The sequence below is a fragment of the Astyanax mexicanus genome, chromosome 3, assembly GCF_023375975.1.
Source record: "Astyanax mexicanus isolate ESR-SI-001 chromosome 3, AstMex3_surface, whole genome shotgun sequence".
Lineage (NCBI taxonomy): Eukaryota > Metazoa > Chordata > Actinopteri > Characiformes > Acestrorhamphidae > Astyanax > Astyanax mexicanus.
Genome location: NC_064410.1, coordinates 35,117,180 through 35,135,866, shown reverse-complemented (window position 1 = coordinate 35,135,866; position 18,687 = coordinate 35,117,180). Strand labels below are relative to the sequence as shown.

General features: G+C 37.5%; 1 protein-coding gene across 1 annotated transcript in view; it reads right to left on the bottom strand.

Annotated features, from left to right (window-relative positions):
- Positions 1-1,984: 1,984 nt before the first annotated feature.
- The window catches only part of myo1g (myosin IG), a 127,086-nt gene continuing 110,383 nt past the window's right edge, over positions 1,985-18,687 (bottom strand). Inside the window, exon 23 of the mRNA XM_007254742.4 lies at positions 1,985-4,508. Coding sequence (XP_007254804.3) covers positions 4,346-4,508 — 163 coding nt within the window. The 3' untranslated portion in view covers positions 1,985-4,345. The remainder of the gene's footprint in view (positions 4,509-18,687) is intronic.

Here is an 18,687-nt window from a genome sequence, read left to right as displayed (position 1 = left end):
TTTTACTTTTATACTTTAAGTAGTTTTAAATCCAGAACTTTCACACTTTTACTTAAAAAGCTTAAGTTGATACTTCAACTTCTACAAAAGTATTTACACACTAGTTTCCATAGTAATCTACCTAGTAATCTAGTAATGAATGTGAATACTTTTGACACCTTTGAAAATAATACTCCAGTCGATACAGATACAGCATATTAGTACTTAAGTACAGTAGTGAATTACTTCTACTTCATTACTATACATCTTTGCCTATTTTGCTTTTTTATGCTCTTACCTCTGTGTAGTTGATAAACCAAGACATATGTGGCAAATATGTCAAATTTGCTTCATATACCTCACCTGGTAGCATCACAAGCTATATGTTTAATATACAGGGGTTGGACAATGAAACTGAAACCCCCTGGTTTTAGACCACAATAATTTATTGTCCCGACAGACAGTTCTGGTGGAAACAGGAGAGTTGAGGTGCACATCGAATTCTGCTGTGATTTGAGCAGCCGTGGTTTTATGTTTTTAGGGTTCAATCTGGGTTAGCACCCGAAAATCCCTTTCAGACAGCTTCCTCCTGCGTCCACAGTTAATCCTGTTGGATGTGGTTTGTCCTTCTTGATGGTATGCTGACATTACCCTGGATCCCGTGATCACAAAGACTTCACAGATGCGCCAGCAAGACGTGCACCAACAATTTGTCCTCTTTTGAACTCTGATATGTCACCCATAATGTTGTGTGCATTGCAATATTTTGAGCAAAACTGTGCTCTTACCCTGCTAATTGAACCTTCACACTCTGCTCTTACTGGTGCAATGAGCAATTCATGAAGATTGTCCACCTTAGCCAGGCTGCTCCAATTTAGCCATGAAATCTCCCACACTAAAATGACAGGTGTTTTAGTTTCATTGTCCAACCCCTCTTTGTCTATATGTTATTCTCTACAATTTCACATTCTAGACAGATTCACAGATAAGCAATTAATGACAGAAATCACACCTACAGTCAATTCAGAGGGCCCTACATGCATATAGTATAGGTCACTTACAGCTTCAGTTAGATTCCCAGTGAACTAGTCTCATGTTCCATGACTTTTGACATACAAGTGTACTCATATATACCAATGGATTTACAATCGTTCACTCACACACACACACACACACACACATACACTCACACACACTCACACAGTGTCAGGCAGTGTAGTTGTGAGAAACAGATCTTGCAGCAGGGAAGCAGTCAGTAAATAGGGCAATGTCTAAAGTGAAGACAGCTTGTCAGTACTCAGTACCATCAGAACTGACACACACACACACACACACTCACACACAAACATGCACCCATTTATACCATACATATCCCCTACATCCTCTATATTTACAAAAGTACTAAGACACACCTTATAATTATTAATCTTTCTTTTTTTTCAGTCCCATTGCTACATACAATATATACAATCAATCACCTAGCCATGCACTCTGCCTTTAAACCATTAGAAAAGCAATGGGTTCTAAAGGGCTCACTGAAAACCAGTGAGAAACTGTAATAGGATGCTACACATGCAACAAATCAGGCTATATCCATAGCACCTGTGTAAATGTCAGCAGTATGTGGATGAGCATCATCCTGCTGGAAAAATAGAAGTAGGACAGAAAAATCATTAATGGTAGGCCCACTGGTTGCAGGACATTGGACTGATAATGTAACATTGGGCTGTTAACGCAACAAATGTAATGAAGATCAAAGATTGACACCAGGATTTCTGGAGGTATGACACGTAGCACCAAACTGCTGATCTTAGAGCTGACCACAGGGACTCGTTGATTCTATGGTCGTCTCCACTAAGACAAAAGGCATGAAAAAAAAGGCAGAAGGTCGTCTTCAGTAACGAGTCCTGCCATGTTCTGGGTGATGAAGACATTTTTTGAATGTCTGTTTCCTGACCACACACACACACACACACACCAATAATGTCATACAGTACAAGTGAAGTACATTTCACAATAACATGGTTTTATTATTTGTTAAAACATGACAACCAAGTACAAAAAATGTGTAAAAAAAGCAGTTTACTTGAATACTGTTAATCATTTAGGCCAAAATATAAATACATAACAATAATGTTTCCTTCCACACAGCTAATCATAGAAACCAAATATCAATAACTGCAGCGTCGCCACGGTGACGAGCCAATAGTGGCAGCGCAGGAAGTACACTGACAGTGCAAGATATGTTTGATGAAGAGGATGCAGACCACCGTATTACAAATACTCTTGGTTACATCTCCACAAGCAAAATGTACAAATGAGACAAAAAATGGAAAAAAAAAAGAAAAAAGAAAAAATCAAGTATGTAAAATATCAATATGTATATATACTTGCTTGACGTCTGCAGATACGCCTCTTGTAGAAAGTGCAATATAAAATAAGCAATACTTCTAATACTGTAAATAATGTAAATATCTACACTCCTGAAATGATTAAAGGCATGAAAGAGGTCCAGTGTATGAAAACTTTTTACTCATCACAGCACAACATGAATAGATTACTATAGTAACATAAATATCACTTGTTATGATGACTTAAGATCATTGATCTATTCGTGTCACACATTTTCTCTTTTAAAAAGCACAAGTTGCAAGACTGGACAAATGTGTCAAAATATTAAAGAATATAAATAGAACCCTATGCTGCCTTTTTTGTTGGATGCGCTATGTGTTGTATTTGGAATAAAAGTATGTTCTTTTAAAACCCACAAAGCAGAAATGCTTTGTTTAATGAACTAAATCAAATTCTACAAATGTTTGGCTCATGCTGTTTTGATCAGAAATCACATTATTAACAAAAAAGGACAGATTCACCATAGCTTAGACTATTTTACTGTTTTCCTTTCAATCAACACATCTTACCCAATTAGTCAGCTAATTAGCAAGCCATCCCTGACTTAGAGTGGGAGTGTAACTGTGGGAAAACAGCGAAAACAGTGTAGAACAGGGAAATTTCCACATCAGGGTTGGGAATATGGTTATGTTCAGACAACAATTAAAGTGGCCCAATCTGATTTTCTCACAAAATCACCAAATCCAATGTTATCAGGCTGCGATAAAAAAACAACAACATTACCCTAAAATATTTTTTTTTACCATTAAAAATCAGTTTTGCTGTTTAGACTGAGCTGCTTTTAAGTGTGTATCGGATTTTGAATACAAAATGTGAAAGTGGCCCAAATCAGAACTAAAACTATCAGAGCGTTTTCACACCAGCACTATTTGGTCTGGTTAAAATACTCTGGTTTATTTGTACCCTGGCAGATGTGAAAACAGTAATCACACTCAGATCTGATCTGTTTCAAAACAACTATACCAAGACCCACAAAAGGAGCTGGTCTCAGTCCAGTTCCAAACAAACTCCAGGGTGTTTTGTTTGTGGTGAGAACCTGAACTATCAAGTGTACTCCATTTATTTGAGCTAAAAGGCTGTTCAGGTGCAGTTTAACCTGATATGTTAGCCATATCATTACTAGAGCTATGAACAAACACTGTCTCTGCTGCTGCTCCAAGCTCTAAGCTGTTTTCACGCTGAATGCAGCATATGCAGCGTTCACTGCATACTTTTACTATGCAGATGTCAGCGCTGACGTCCCATTGAAAACACTATGTTTAAAGGCGCAACTGCAAATTGTCAGCATTCAGTGTTAAAGCAGCATCACACTGCATAAATGGAACACAGAACCTTCCCGCTATAACTACTTTCTTGCTCCTGCGACAGACTGCTCAGCTTGCATTGTTTGTTAGGGGGATTTTTGGTGTGTTGAGGTTTTTGCCTGTGTGAAAACAAACCAAACCGAGGGGGAAACGCTCCAATTATACAAATTCATCAACTGATTTGGTCCATAGAAGCGGACTAAAGGTGTGAAAATGCTCTTAGTGTGTTTATTGCCACATGCCACGAGGATAACACACCTGTGTCACATGTGATGAAACAATTTAAATCAGATTTGGGCCATTTTATCTACTGAGTGAACACAGCCTATGTGGATGAAAGTGGGCTATGTTGTTAGGTTGTACTGCAATATATGACTTTGCCTGAGGAAAATATGGCTATGCCTGGGGAAAACACTGCAATCCAACAGCTTAAAGTACTTTCAGCGAGGCTAGGTACTTCGTTTACCTGTTTACTAAGTTAACGATGTTAAAACAACCAACACAGCAATCAGTACATACTCGTGCATGGTAATGTGAATTACAAAACAGTGTCTTTCTGATATAAAACAGATGTAATTTCTAAGATGCAGTGCATATCAGTCATGTCTGTTATGTACAGTCTTCTTCTCGCTGGCTGTGTTGAGCTGTTTTTACTGAGATGGGAGCAGGAGGGTGAATCCTCCGCGACTCTTCTTGAAGTCCGCTGTGTTCTGACCAGGTTTGGTCTCAGTGGTGATGGTTTTGGGTTTACCGCTCATGAACACCTGCAGGCTTGTGGAGCAAACCCTGACTGGCAAGGGAGTGTTTCTCACTCTGTAAAACACACACACACACACACATAAACACACACATCATTAACACACAGAATCAAGATAACAGTAAGCCAACAGTCAAAACACTGAATGTCATTTTTTCACACTTGGAAATCACTTCTTCACACCTAAAAACCTAAAAAAGTTCAAGTGTGCTTGTAACGTTGCTCACATTTATATATATATAAATATATATATATAGATATATTTTGGGAATCGCTGGTTATTAAGAAATACTGGAGAGACAAAGTAGGTGATTCTGGAGATTCCCCCTGACTTTCAATTTGACGTTTTATACTTGGGAAATACCCTCATAGAAACATGGAGTGCTTCAGTTAAATATTTATTTAAAGTACTCCTAGCAGAAAGTAAAAAGGCGTTGACTAGAAATTGGCTTCAACCAAACTCACCACAAATAGAAGACTGGATTATTGTGAAAGCTGTTTTTTAATGGAAAAAATAACTTTTCCATTAAAAGTCCAAAGTGATAGATTTTAAATATACTGGGCAAAATGGGTAAATTATGTTAAATCTGCCTACCCCAACATATTTGTTTTATAGAACACTCGAATCACTGTAATCTCCCTCAAACCCTGTAAATAGTTTAACACTTAGGAAGTGTCAACAAATTGTCATCAATACTTACGGAAATGGAGACTTTGTAAAAAAAAGTAATTTGTATGTTTCCTTTTCAACAAACACTTAAATTAAATATAAAAAACACAATGATTGGTTTGTGGAGGAGTATGTGTATGTAGTGAACGTGTTCTTCCAATTCCAAAGCTAATTTGAGAGCATAATCTGTTGTGCCTTTATTGCACAGGAAGAGGAGCTGGATTTTTAAATTTCACCTGTTCTTTTTTCATCTTCCGTGTTTTTCTTGTGTGAACCAACCAAAGAAAAGTCAGAAAAGTCCTGACAAAAAAAAGTCCTGAAAAACATTCTTAAACCCTCAGATTTTGCAATATTTCCTTATACACTTACAAAAGTGCTATATATCTGTTTGTGCTGTCAATGCATGTGATTAATCTGGAAACTTCTATGTATTAATTCATTAATTAATTCATTTTACCCATTTTGGCCACAACACTCAGCAATAATTCAGTCTTTTTACAAAGCAGATTTTAGTGATGTAAACACAAAGTTTCAACTGCTGAGAGGTTCAGATGGTAGATTACTTTTTATTCATATTAATATATGGATTATATGATAGATGGATATATATAATAAAAAGTGGATACTCTTCTTTTGCCCCATAACATCACCCCAAACACACACACACACACACACACACACACACACACACACACACACACACACACACACACACACACACATATGCATATATGCTGTTTATGTGCATTTTGCATTGTTGATTTTATTGATATTCTACTGGTACCAGAACACAGTTCACGAAGGACAATCTGTGTTCAAAGTTAAAACATACAATTAAACAAACATTTAAAAATAAATAAAATACATTTGTAGTTATCCTAAACTGGATCTTTATTTTTTTTACTAAAAATAATTCATAAATGTTTTGATTAATTATTGCAAACTGTGTGATTAATTAATTTGTTGTTTTTTGACATTGCAAATATATACTAATATATACAGTACCAGTCAAAAGTTTGGACACACCATCTCATTCAATGTTTTTATGATTATATTTATTTTTCTACATTTTAAATGAATACTGAAGTGTTTCAGATTATAAAGGAAGACATAAGGTATTATGTAGTAAAATAAAAGTTTAAAACAAACTAAAATACTCTGTGAAGCTTTTAAATGTCTCTTATCTGGGCTGGTAACTCTGATAAACTTATCCTGTGCAACAGAGGTAACTCTTGCTCTTCCTATCCTGTTTTAGACCTAATGAGAGCCAGTTTGATCATAAGTTTTAATGGTTGGATTGACTGACCTTTTTATTTTTGACTGAGTATTTTTTTCTTTATTTAGTTGAGTAGTTCTTCTCATAATATGGATTAAAGCATAACTCAAATAGAGATATTCACTGTATTCACCAACTCTAGCTCCTTAACAAAACTGATGCTCTCAAACACATTAAGGGAGCAAGAAATTCAAATTTGACTGGTAATGAATACGCAGTCAGAGGACATCAGTGTTAATGACTGGTCACTGTGGTTACTATAGGGATCAAGGGATTTTTATGTTCAGGTTGATATGAACTCAGTGTTCACACAATGAAAAAGTTCAATGGAATGTAACTATGCCTTCTTATGGTCAAATTTAAGCAACTATGACACAAGCAGTTTATCACATCCAGCTACACAAAATAATCAGATTTATTGTGAACATTTGATTTTTTTTGTTAAATATAAATTTTCTTAATAGCGGAACTTTATATTCTTACATACACATATTCTTATTTAATATCATCTGAAAATATATACAAAATATCTTGTATAGATACAATAAGACAATATATGTTTTGTGCATTGTCTTAGGAAGAGCTGAAGATTGTCAAGCAAATATAAAATTTACTGCAGTTCCAGAAAAAAAGCCCACATTCCCCTGCAAACACACTGCAGTATAATTCTCTCACTCCGGCTATATTCTGACACGCAACAATAATAAACAAGAGAGAATGAAAAGCAGTTTGAGAAGAATAATGCCTAACTTGGTCTCCAGCCCTCTGTGTATGCATTTAGTTTAGTTTTATACAGATACTTCTGTACAGGAACAATGTAAACGTTCTGTATGATTTCTCGTAAGTGTATTTCAGTTTGTGAGGGGAGACGAGGCCTGTGGGAATGCGGTTACAGTCATAGCCCTCTATAAAACCCACCACGTCTTACAGAAATAGTCTGTGATGGTAATTGTGCTTTTGTACATCTGCAGTAGCTCACGTTCGCTTTCACTTGTTTGAATACTATGCTTTCTGTTTTTACAATTTTATTTTGTATCTGTTCTCATGGGCCTTTATTCCTTTTGTTCATGAGCTTCTTTAATTCAGCTTTGGGATCTTAGGTTACGTTCACATTACGTTCAGTTCACAATTTGCCACAGATCTGATTTGCCTTGATCTTGATGGTTCACACTCATTCAAGTGCAGTCAAATGTAATGATGAAACTGGCTCTCATCAGGACTAAAAGAGGTAAGGAATATCAAGAGAGAGTTACCAGCCTCAGAAACCACAACTTAACAGCACAACAGATCATTTTGGTTTGTTTAACACTTAAGTTTAATATGGGATTCTTTATGGGTTCTTTCATAGTCTGGATGAGTTTAGTATTCATTTACATGTAGAAAAAAACTAAAAACATTAAACAAGGTGTTTTGAACTGTGTTTGCTTTGTTTGTCTGGCTCTGGTAGCCTGTTTTATTCTTATTTGATTGCCTAGAAGGTATTTCACTAAACTCTAAAAGGTGTACAAATTAAATTCCAAGCAAAAGTCAAACCCGCACACAGTGCTAGAGTGACGGTGTAGCTAAGATGTTTGCTGAAGCATTTCTCATCATGAAATCTGTTTGCGAATGACTTAGCTGTGCCTTATTCCTGTTTTACAGTTTCCTGTTCAAGGTCGTGCCTCAATTTTCTAAACGAATGCACAGTAACACTGTGCTTCTGGTATTATCCTGTCTTTAATGTAATTTTAATGTATTTTAAATTATAAATACTTTTATTTCATCACATTTAGATTTGTCCGATGCAATGGTTGTAGACCAAACTAAAGAGCATCAAGATGGTGGCAGAACAGCTCATTTTGGTTGGAGCAGAATATTTAAAGGAGAACTCTGGTGTAAAATTGACTTTTGGTGTAGTAAAACATGATAAAAAAGTACTTACCTTTGATGAATAGCACACCTCCGCTCTCCCACATAATTTCGAGACACAGAAATTTTAACAGTTTGTCCAAACACCCTTCAGACTGGGTGACACGGAGCATAATCTGCCCTGAAAATCGCCTTTTCCACCGTTCCATCCAGCCTCAAAGTAGCTCATATACACATATATAGACATAAACTCTGAATAGCCTGCCTCCTGGTGCCGGCTGCTAAGTTATGCAGAGTCTATGTACTGTCTATACGTCTATGTTATTTTCAGTTCAGTAATGATGGTGCTCGGAGCTAAAGCTCACGTTATAGAATGTAAACAGTGTTTTTTTAATTAAGTTTCTTGTGCAAGTTATTAATGCCTCGTTTTAAATGTCAGGGCTCTCCAGATTCTAGCAAAGAGGTGTGGAGCTACTTTGAGCCTGAATATATGTGTAAAAAGTGATTTATTGAGGCAAAATATGCCCCGTTTCACCCAGTCTGAAGGGTGTTTGGACAAACCGTTAAAATTTCTGGATCTCGGAATTCTTTGGGAGAACGGAGGTGGGCTATTCATCAAAGGTAAGAACTTTTTATCATGTTTTACTACACCAAAAGTCCATTTTACACTGGAGTTCTCCTTTAAGCCTATAAGAAGAGAAACATGCTGACTATATATATAAACATGCAGAGGATATATACAAATACATGGCAAAAACTTGTGTTTTTTAAGGTTTGTTTGTTGAAAAATAAGTGCAAACTATAGACTCAATGAGAATTGCGTGAAGGTGGGGAAATTAAAGAAAGTAAAGGCAGACAGGGAGCAGAGAAAAGAAAAGAGTGGATATTTTTAATTAAATTTTTGAGAACTGTGTAGTTTCTTAGCTTTGTTAACAGTGCACAAAATCTAAAAAAAAACAGTTGGTTTAATTCCTTTTTTTATTTCTTTATTTTATTTTTTTTTCTCATTTTTTTTCTGTATTGTTCATTTTTAATGTTAGATTTAGATTAAAAGGAGTATTATTTAATGGCAATAGTGGGTATTTTCCAGTAGCCAGTGATGGTATGGATGTGCGAGTGTGTCCACGTGTGTGCATTATTATATAAGTGGTTCACATACTGTAAAGTGGGGCTGGAAACGTCCTATTTGAAGGAGGCAAAAATAATATGACATGTAGGCCAGAGAAAGGCGATCTGGGACATTAGGTGTCGTCCTCTGTCCCCGTTCCCTAAAAGCACTAATCCATCTCCTCTTCAGCAGATACTGGGGGAATACACTCAGTCCCTTCACTCAGAATAGACAGGAGGAAATGGACGGGCCATTAGGAAAAATGGTCAGCACCAGTTAATCCTTCAGATACTGTAACATACAGAGTCAGATCACTTCCTCTTCCATCCTCTCTTTCAATTCAATTCAACTGACATTAATTTAATTCAGCACAGTATGTTTACTGGCATGACCATTATGGGACAGACTGGTCAACAGTGAGTGTATTACATGTACTCATAATCTGATTAATCTGATTACTGCAAAACAGTAATCAGTGTGTCAGTAATGTGATCAACATGTTTATAAAAACTTGGTTTAATCGGGAATATTTACTGAGTGATTAACAAAGTAAAGCACTTTTGTAAGTGTTTCTGGACAAGAGCATCTGCCTAATTATAGGATATAAAAATAGTCATTCAGTCATTCAGTGAAAGGCAGTTACAACCCCTGGCAAAAAGTATGGAATCACCAGTCTTGGATGAGCACTCCTTCAGACATTTCATTCTGTAAAACAAACTCTGCTCAAAAACATGATACAATAATAAGGTCATTCCAAAGTGCAACTTGTTGGCTTTCAGGAACACTCAAAGAAATGAAGAAAAAACATTGTGGAAGTCAGTGAATGTTACTTTTATTGACCAACCACAGGGAAAAAATATGGAATCACTCAATTCTGAGGAAAAAAGTATGGAATCACTCAAATTGAAGGTAGAAAATAAGGACACACCCAGTCAATTTCCTTTCCCTAAATGGACACCTGCCTCAGATTAGATCTGCTCGTTAGTCTGCAGTTAAAAACACCTGCAGTCATGACACCTTGGAGGGCTGCTGGACGAATTAGAGTGGCAAGAACCATGGCTCCAACAAGAGAAATGTCTCTTGAAACAAAAGAGAGGATTGTGAAACTTCTTGAAGAAGGTAACTCTTCACGCATGGTTGCTAAAGATGTGGGCTGTTCACAGTCAGCTGTATCCAAGATATGGACCAAATACAAACAGCATGGAATGGTTGTTAAAGCCAAGCGTACTGGTAGACCGAGAAAGACATCAAAGCGTCAAGACAAGCAACTTAAGGCCATTTGTCTTGAAAACCGAAAAAGTACAACTAAACAGATGAAGCATAAATGGGAAGAAGCTGGAGCCAATGTATGTGACCGAACCGTAAGAAATCGCCTAAAGGAAATGGGATTTCAATACAGGAAAGCTAAAAGAAAACCATCATCGACACCTAAACATAAAAGAACAAGACTGCAGTGGGCTAAGGAGAGGCAATCATGGACTGTGGATGACTGGATGAAAGTTATCTTCAGTGATGAGTCAAGAATCTGCATTGGACAAGGTGATGATGCTGGAACTTTTGTTTGGTGCCGTTCCAGTGAGATTTATGAAGAGGCCTGCCTGAAGAAAACAACCAAATTTCCACAGTCCTTGATGATATGGGGCTGCATGTCAGGCAAAGGCACTGGGGAGATGACTGTGGTTAATTCTTCTATCAATGCACAAGTTTACATTGACATTTTGGACAGTTTTCTCATCCCTTCAGTTGAACAGATGTTTGGAGATAATGAAATAATTTTCCAAGATGACAATGCATCGTGCCATAGGGCAAAAACAGTGAAGGCATTCCTTGGAGAAAGACACATTCAGTCGATGTCATGGCCTGCAAATAGTCCAGATCTCAACCCAATTGAAAACCTGTGGTGGAAATTGAAAAAAATGGTCCACAAGAAGGCTCCGACCTGCAAAGCTGATCTGGCAACTGCTATCAAAGAGAGTTGGCACCAAATTGATGCAGAATACTGTTTGTCACTCATCAAGTCCATGCCTCAGAGACTGAAAGCCGTTATAAAAGCCAAAGGTGGTGCAACTAAATACTAGTGATGTATTTTGAATCATCTTTTGTTTATCTGCTTCTCATGATTCCATACTTTTTTCCTCAGAATTGAGTGATTCCATATTTTTTTCCCTGTGGTTGGTCAATAAAAGTAACATTCACTGACTTCCACAATGTTTTTTCTTCATTTCTTTGAGTGTTCCTGAAAGCCAACAAGTTGCACTTTGGAATGACCTTATTATTGTATCATGTTTTTGATCAGAGTTTGTTTTACAGAATGAAATGTCTGAAGGAGTGCTCATCCAAGACTGGTGATTCCATACTTTTTGCCAGGGGTTGTATTTAGTCTGGAAATTAAATGTGACATATTTCTTTAACCCAAACAACACTATTTTTTATTTCCATTTTTATACCACCTAATAAGGGGTAAAACCACACTTTTGGGTATCCTACGTGGTTGTTGGGGTACTTATTTACACCCAGGGGCATTGCCTGGGTATGGAAAGATCTATCTAACTATATATATTTTACAATAAGCATTCTGATATATAATGTTTAAAACTATAATGTGTAGTTAGATTTTTTTATTCAATGGATTTAAAATTGGTTCAATTATTCAATGGATTTAAAAACACAAAGGGTGCACAAATGTTGCTAAATGACTGTTGGTGACCTAAAAATAGTATCATGAGCTTTTACTAAAGGACATGGACCAGATATATTCCATCAGGAAAATCCATTCCTCAATAAAATATGCAAAACAGTACATCAACAATGGATTTCATGTAACAATGTAATAATGTAAACAAGCTGCTTGTTTCTAAATTGTTCTTTTACCTTCTATGACACACAAATGATTGAAAACAAAAATTAAGGATTATTAGTCGTGAGGGTCTACACAATTAATACTCTTTAAGAATTACTCTTATATTAAACTACCAACGTAAAGTATCGTACTAAATTCTGGCTATCAACAACATCCAGCTTCTAGATAACTAGTCAACTAAATGATTTTTTTGTTCATTATAGCTTACAGTAAGTCCTGCAATAATAAATTAATAAACACATTTTGAAAATGAAATAGTTATTGGCTGATCAGGTACATCAGGGCAGGATGAACATTATATGTATTTTTTTTTTATTAAACCATGACTAAATATCTAATTCCAAAGTTAATCTAACTGACTAGACACATGCTGCATTTTATTAAGCACAGAGTGGGTTTGATCTGTGTGTTTTGATTCCGAGATGTGTCTTTTTAACAGGCTATGAGATGGTTAGCTACTGTCGTTACCTTTCTTTTAAAAAAATTGCTTTTAACATCATTTTAAAACATCAGCTAGCTGCAAGCTGTAGCCAAAACTGAAAAAAAAAAAAAAAACAACAGAACATGTAAAAATAATGCCGTAGCCCCGGAAGCCCAGCCCATGCGACGCCCCTGGTCATACCCATTTTGGCATCACAGCTTCTCTGTTAGCTTGGACAGAGGATTTGAGTCGCTGATCTATACAGAACTGTACAGTTATTTCTTAAAATTGAAGTTGAGGTTCATCGTACTGCTTAGAGGAGCCCATGGCCGCTGATTGTTGAGACAAGAGCTTTAACATTGGACACCAATTTTGTTTAAAATGTTGGAAACTAAACTTGGATTGAAGATGAATTCTGGACCTCTACTCAATTCACAATAATGTGAATTTGGAACATTTGCATTTGCATTGTGTATGAAGTTGCCTTGTCTTGCTCTCAATCTAACTCTCCAATTTAAATCTGTAAAGTCTCTCTCGATCTAACCCCCTTGGAGACTTGATCAGCCGCTCTTCATAAATCCCTCTGACAGGTGGGCTTGCAGAACGCCATGCCAACCGAAAAGCCAAGCTGTGGAGTCACACTACCCCCATCCCCCAAGCCCCCAGTCACCCTTCTCAGCTACCCTACCCAGCTGCTCCTACTGAGGTGCCTGAGGCCACGCCTTGCACCCACAAACCCACTGACCTCCTTCTCAACACTTCTATTTACATCAGACATCAAGAGCCCCTGAACGATTCGCCAACTCGGCCCCGAGCAGGTCAGATTCGCTCTGAATTTCAAACCGGATCTCCTCTGGGGGAGTCTTCTCTTTACTCTGAAGCCAAACTGCTCAGAGAGTGTTCGGGGTTCGTGTCGCAGATGCTGATCTGAAGTCTTGCTAATATTAGTTTATGTCAGTGCTGACGGCAGAGACGCCGCTCTGAAGTCAGTCCCCTGTCGTTGAAGCTCGTGTGCCACAAGTGGTCCAGATTTTCTCAATGAGGCCCATCTGCAGCTCTTTTGACCCACTTTTCCTCAGTAGCAGTGCGGGGCATGTTGGCCTATGCTGCTCTCCAGCCAATGGGAGCCCACGAAAAACACGCAGCATCGTTGCATCGTGTAGAAGTCAAATGGAAGTAGGACGCAGCGACCTAAAGCTAAAGCTAGATAGCGCAACAGAATATCACATTCACACAATTTTAAACTAGTTTCTACCAAATCAGCCAAGAAATGTTTGGAGTCTAGAGATGCTTTCCAGAGTTTCAGACTGTTCAGTTTGGTCTAAGACAAGGTGTCATGAACTAGGGTCCAAACTAAAGAAGCTACATTTAATCCAACCAAAAATAAGCTGTTTTTAGTTCTCTACTGAACGTGGTCCAGTCCAAAGTTCTAACTTTTGGACCAATTACAAGAAGCCGAGGCAGATTGTCATCAGCCTTTAAACAGTACAGAAGAAAAAAAAATGAACTGCTGTTGTGTCCAAGTCTGATATACTTTGTGGTGCACGTATGTTTCGCAGCAGTACGGGCACAACAGATTGTGCCCAAGACTTCTGTATCTATTGTAACTGTAGATTAAAAATGATTAAAAGGGCAGGGAAGTCAAAATCTAGCAGGAAGTCTGAATTTGGCACAACACCTTGAAAGGAAACGTTCCAAAGAGGCAAAATTCTACAAACCCATCAGCCCACATAGGTGATGACGACAGAATGTAGCAAGGTTTTTAAGACCAAATGTATAGTATATAATGTAACATTTGAACATTGATGCAGACTCTACTTAAGCTAATGTAGTAAGCATTTTTAACTTGTAACTGATGTCAATGTGAAGACATGTTTTCCTCATAATCGTTATAGTCTCTTTCTGTTGGTCTTTTTAACCCATAGCAACAGGTCACTGTAATAATAAAAATGGTGAACAACAAGAGACAGACTTAGTAAAAAAGTAACGCAATCTTTAGAATCTTGGTTCTCAAACTCACAAATGTAGTGAAAATGTGGACCTTCCTTGATTTTCTGAGGACAAGCTAAACCTGTCCCAGATTGATATCTCCACACTGAAATTGAAAAGTGTACAGTTACAAACAGCCAGCCAGAATCTCACACTGTAGCACTGAGGAGGGGCTGCTGAATATTACAACAAATATAGACCCAGATGACCTGGTTGTGCTAGTGATATTTTGACTGTGCTTAATATGTATGGGGGTATATACTTACCCACTAGCTCACAGTAACTGCAACCCCATCCCACACACAGTGGACTCAGTTGGCATCCATTTAATTATTTACTTATAACAGTATGAGCGGATATGAATGTTATAAATGATATAAACTGTAAACCTACTAGACCAGGGGTATTTAATTAGAATACAGTATGGTACAGTACTTGTGTTATGATTCAGTGCTATATCCTGTATGTGCATCCTGTATGTATATATATTTATATATATATATATATATATATATATATATATGTTTTTTCACGTTTTTCGCATCGCCTCGTTCGCTGTGGCAAAAAGTTGAGGTATTTTCAACTTTATGCAAATGAAAAGCGAGTTTCCCTGGGCGGTAGCCAATCAGCGCCACGTGGACAGGGCTTCAGCAACACATACCACAAGCTAAACAGGCTGATTACAGCTTTTTCAGGCTTTTTTGTGCTTTACGGTCCCCTTTATCGCCTATTAGTGACCCCTGTACTAGACCTATCACTAATCTGTGTTCCTGGACCTTTTTACAAATGTTAGAGTGCACACAGTGTTTTTGTCCTTGTTGGATGCACTGTGCTGTTTTTAAGTGCAGTTTGAATAAGCAAGCACTTTGTATTATATATATATATTTTTTCATCAGAGAAAATTATTATGATGTGACTTGTGTTGCGTTGCCTTGCTAAAAAAAAGAAGTGTTTTTGATACTAACTGGGTTTCCAGATGAATAATAAATGTTATGCACAATTACGAAATGTTGAAGATAAAATAGGAAAGAAAGTTGTGTTTCCATCCACAGCATTTATGCGATGAAACTTATCAAAGTACCTAAACAAGCAGAGATTTAACTCTAAGTTTTTTGCTTTTCGCAGAATCATCTATATAGCGATTAGCCATTGTTGTTGAGTTGTGTTTCATTGCAGGTCAGAGATGCTTGATGGGACAATCAGTGGTGCACCTAATGATGGCTAAAAAGATGACTTCCAGATAGGGGTGTGCCATGTCGTATTGTACACGATAATATCGTCAAATTTTTTAAATATCGTGAATGATATTATACCCTAAGATATCGTGCCACATCACCCACCCCATTTCCCATTATATATGTACTGGAGACATATTATATTTGTCCAGTATAATTTATTTTACTTTAATCCTGGATATATGGAGATATCTGCATTATTATTAGTATCATGCCATTCTGAATCATTAACTTCTGTTACAAATCTGATAAAATTCTTGTATTTTTTTATATCTCAGTTAGGGGTGTGTACTATCATATCATATGTTATAATAAAATTTTATTTTTATTTTGTTGCAGTAGTGTATTCTTAAAATATTTTTTAAATTCAGTGTTTTGTCATATCGCCCAGAGTATCGTTATCACAAAAATACCATGAAATATCGTGATATTATTTTAGGGCCATATCGCCCACCCCTACTTCCAGACAACATCTGGGAGTGCAAACACACTAGACAGTCCTGGGAGAACACAGTCATTTTTCAGAAAAGTTTTGACAAGTTTAAAAATTTCTGAAGGTCAAAAGCAACCGTTGAAAAGCAGTGTTTCCTGATTGGACCATCTGTAGGGCCAGCCATTTCCAATCACTGGAAACTGATGAGAATAGCTATTGCCTTATAGAAGTACAGGGTAGTGAGGAAATGCTCATTGTTGCACATGTTTGTCGCAAACAGAGCAAACAGAGCAATCAGACTGAAAGTAATGAAATGGTACATTTTACCACTTTTTATCACTTTTTTCACATTTTGGGTAATAATTTTCTAAAACACCCACCTAACAAAAATATATTTTTGCCATATTTGGCTGCTTTTACTATGCACATTTATTTGAAATGCACAAAAACGTAGTGGATTGAAACCCTACTAAAAACATAATTGGCTTCATGCTATATATCAAAGAAACGCAACAACATTTATAGAGAAAATCAGATTAAGCAGCAAAAAATGGGAGCCACTCAGGGCCTTATGTAAATGGTTTAATATTACAGTACATGGGACTGCCTCCTCCTCCCTTTCTCCCACCCTTTCCTCTATTTCTCCCTCTCTCTCCGTGTCACCCTGGTTTGCAGTGAATGGCTCTAATCAGATGTGAGCATGTGCCTCTGGTGTGTATTGGTGTGAATTAGGGACCATTTTCTGGGCGTCTGAGTCTGGCCAAACATGGCTGCACCTCCAGCGTGATCATGCCATGCTCTGTTAGGCTTATAGGTGGCTCCACAACCGCAGCTGCCGCGGCTCGCTCCGCCAGCGTGGAAATCCGCTCAGAGAGCCACAGAGCCACAGACGCCGACCCCCCCGGGGCCCCTTCTGTCACTAAGTGTGTGTGCTGTTTACTGAAGCACCATGGCTGTGGCCCCTCGTGGGCGTCTAGAGAACATGTTTTTATTCTCCTCCTGACGGCTCGCTGGCTGGGTCACCCGCGCACGGTCGAGAAGTCTCTAACTCTGATTTTTTCTGGAGGATTTGGTTGCACTGATGGGTTTCCCAAAGAATATTATCATGCCAAGATTGAATACAGCTAGTTATGTAAAGAAACAGTGGTCAGGCATTTTCTACTCCAGTGTAGAAAAGGAAGTTTTTGAGTTCAGCAAACCAGTCTGAAGAAATATAGAATGTTTTCACACCTTAAAGTCCAGACCAGAGTCCAAACCAAGGTTCATGTGTTTGGTCTATTGTATAGATTTGGTACCGTTAGTTTTGGTTTCACACTGCAGTTTAGTAAGTGGACTAAAAAACTGAAGTCATCACCTATGTGGGTTGCATCTCTCTATTCTTCACACTGATTGGTTCACAGAGCTTTGTTTTGTGAGTATGCAAGTTGCCTCTCTAGGTGTTGTACTAACTTTTATCTCTTTGCCAGAATTAGACTCCACTACAATAGATCACTTATTGATATTTCTTAATTCTGTTTATAACGAAGGGGGACGTCTGTGAAAAATATTACACACTTCTACTCCATGAGGTTACTGGCTTTCTTGGTCACATGACATTGAGTTCAGTAGCTCCTCCATTTCCACTTGCTGTTGTGTTTACATGAATCTCCGTGGAAGCGCGAGCCCAAAGTGTAATTGCGGTGGAATTGCGTGGCAGTGGACAAATAGCTATTTTATTAAACACGAGGAGACTAAACTCAGAGATGTCCAGACGGGACTAAAATTACCGGAGGACCACAGAGTTGTTTTGACAATGCCATTAAAGAACCAATTTTTGGTTTCTATGAAGAATCATGTTTGAAACAGAGTTGCATATGTGTATGTGAAGAACCTTACATTGATAAAGAAGCATAATATTAAATAGATACATTTTCATCCTGGCACATCTCAACACTCCTTACAAACACTGTTCTTTATTAAAACCAAATCTATTTTTTTATTTGAAGCATCTTATGTGGGAAATGTTTTTGGAAATGTATGGAGAGGAAAAACTCCACTACTGTAGGAGTTCTGTTGACAGCAGTGAAGAGTGAGTAGGAAGCAGCTTTATTAAAAAAAATGGTATATGTCAAAATATGTCAACATGTTGTGAGGTAGACTTTTAGTCTAGAGGAGGACCTATATCAAATTAAATCAAATTCATTTATATTGTCCTTTTTACTGCTGATGTTGTTGCAAATCAGCTTTACAGCAATGTGATTGCAGGGCAGAGAATCAGACAAAACACTGAAGATAGAGCACAGAACCCCCAGTGAGCAACAGAGGGAGTGAGAAAGCTTGAGAGAAACCAAGGCTCACATGTATCTTGTAATGTCCTTCATGTTATCACATGTACTATCAAGGTTAACATATACAA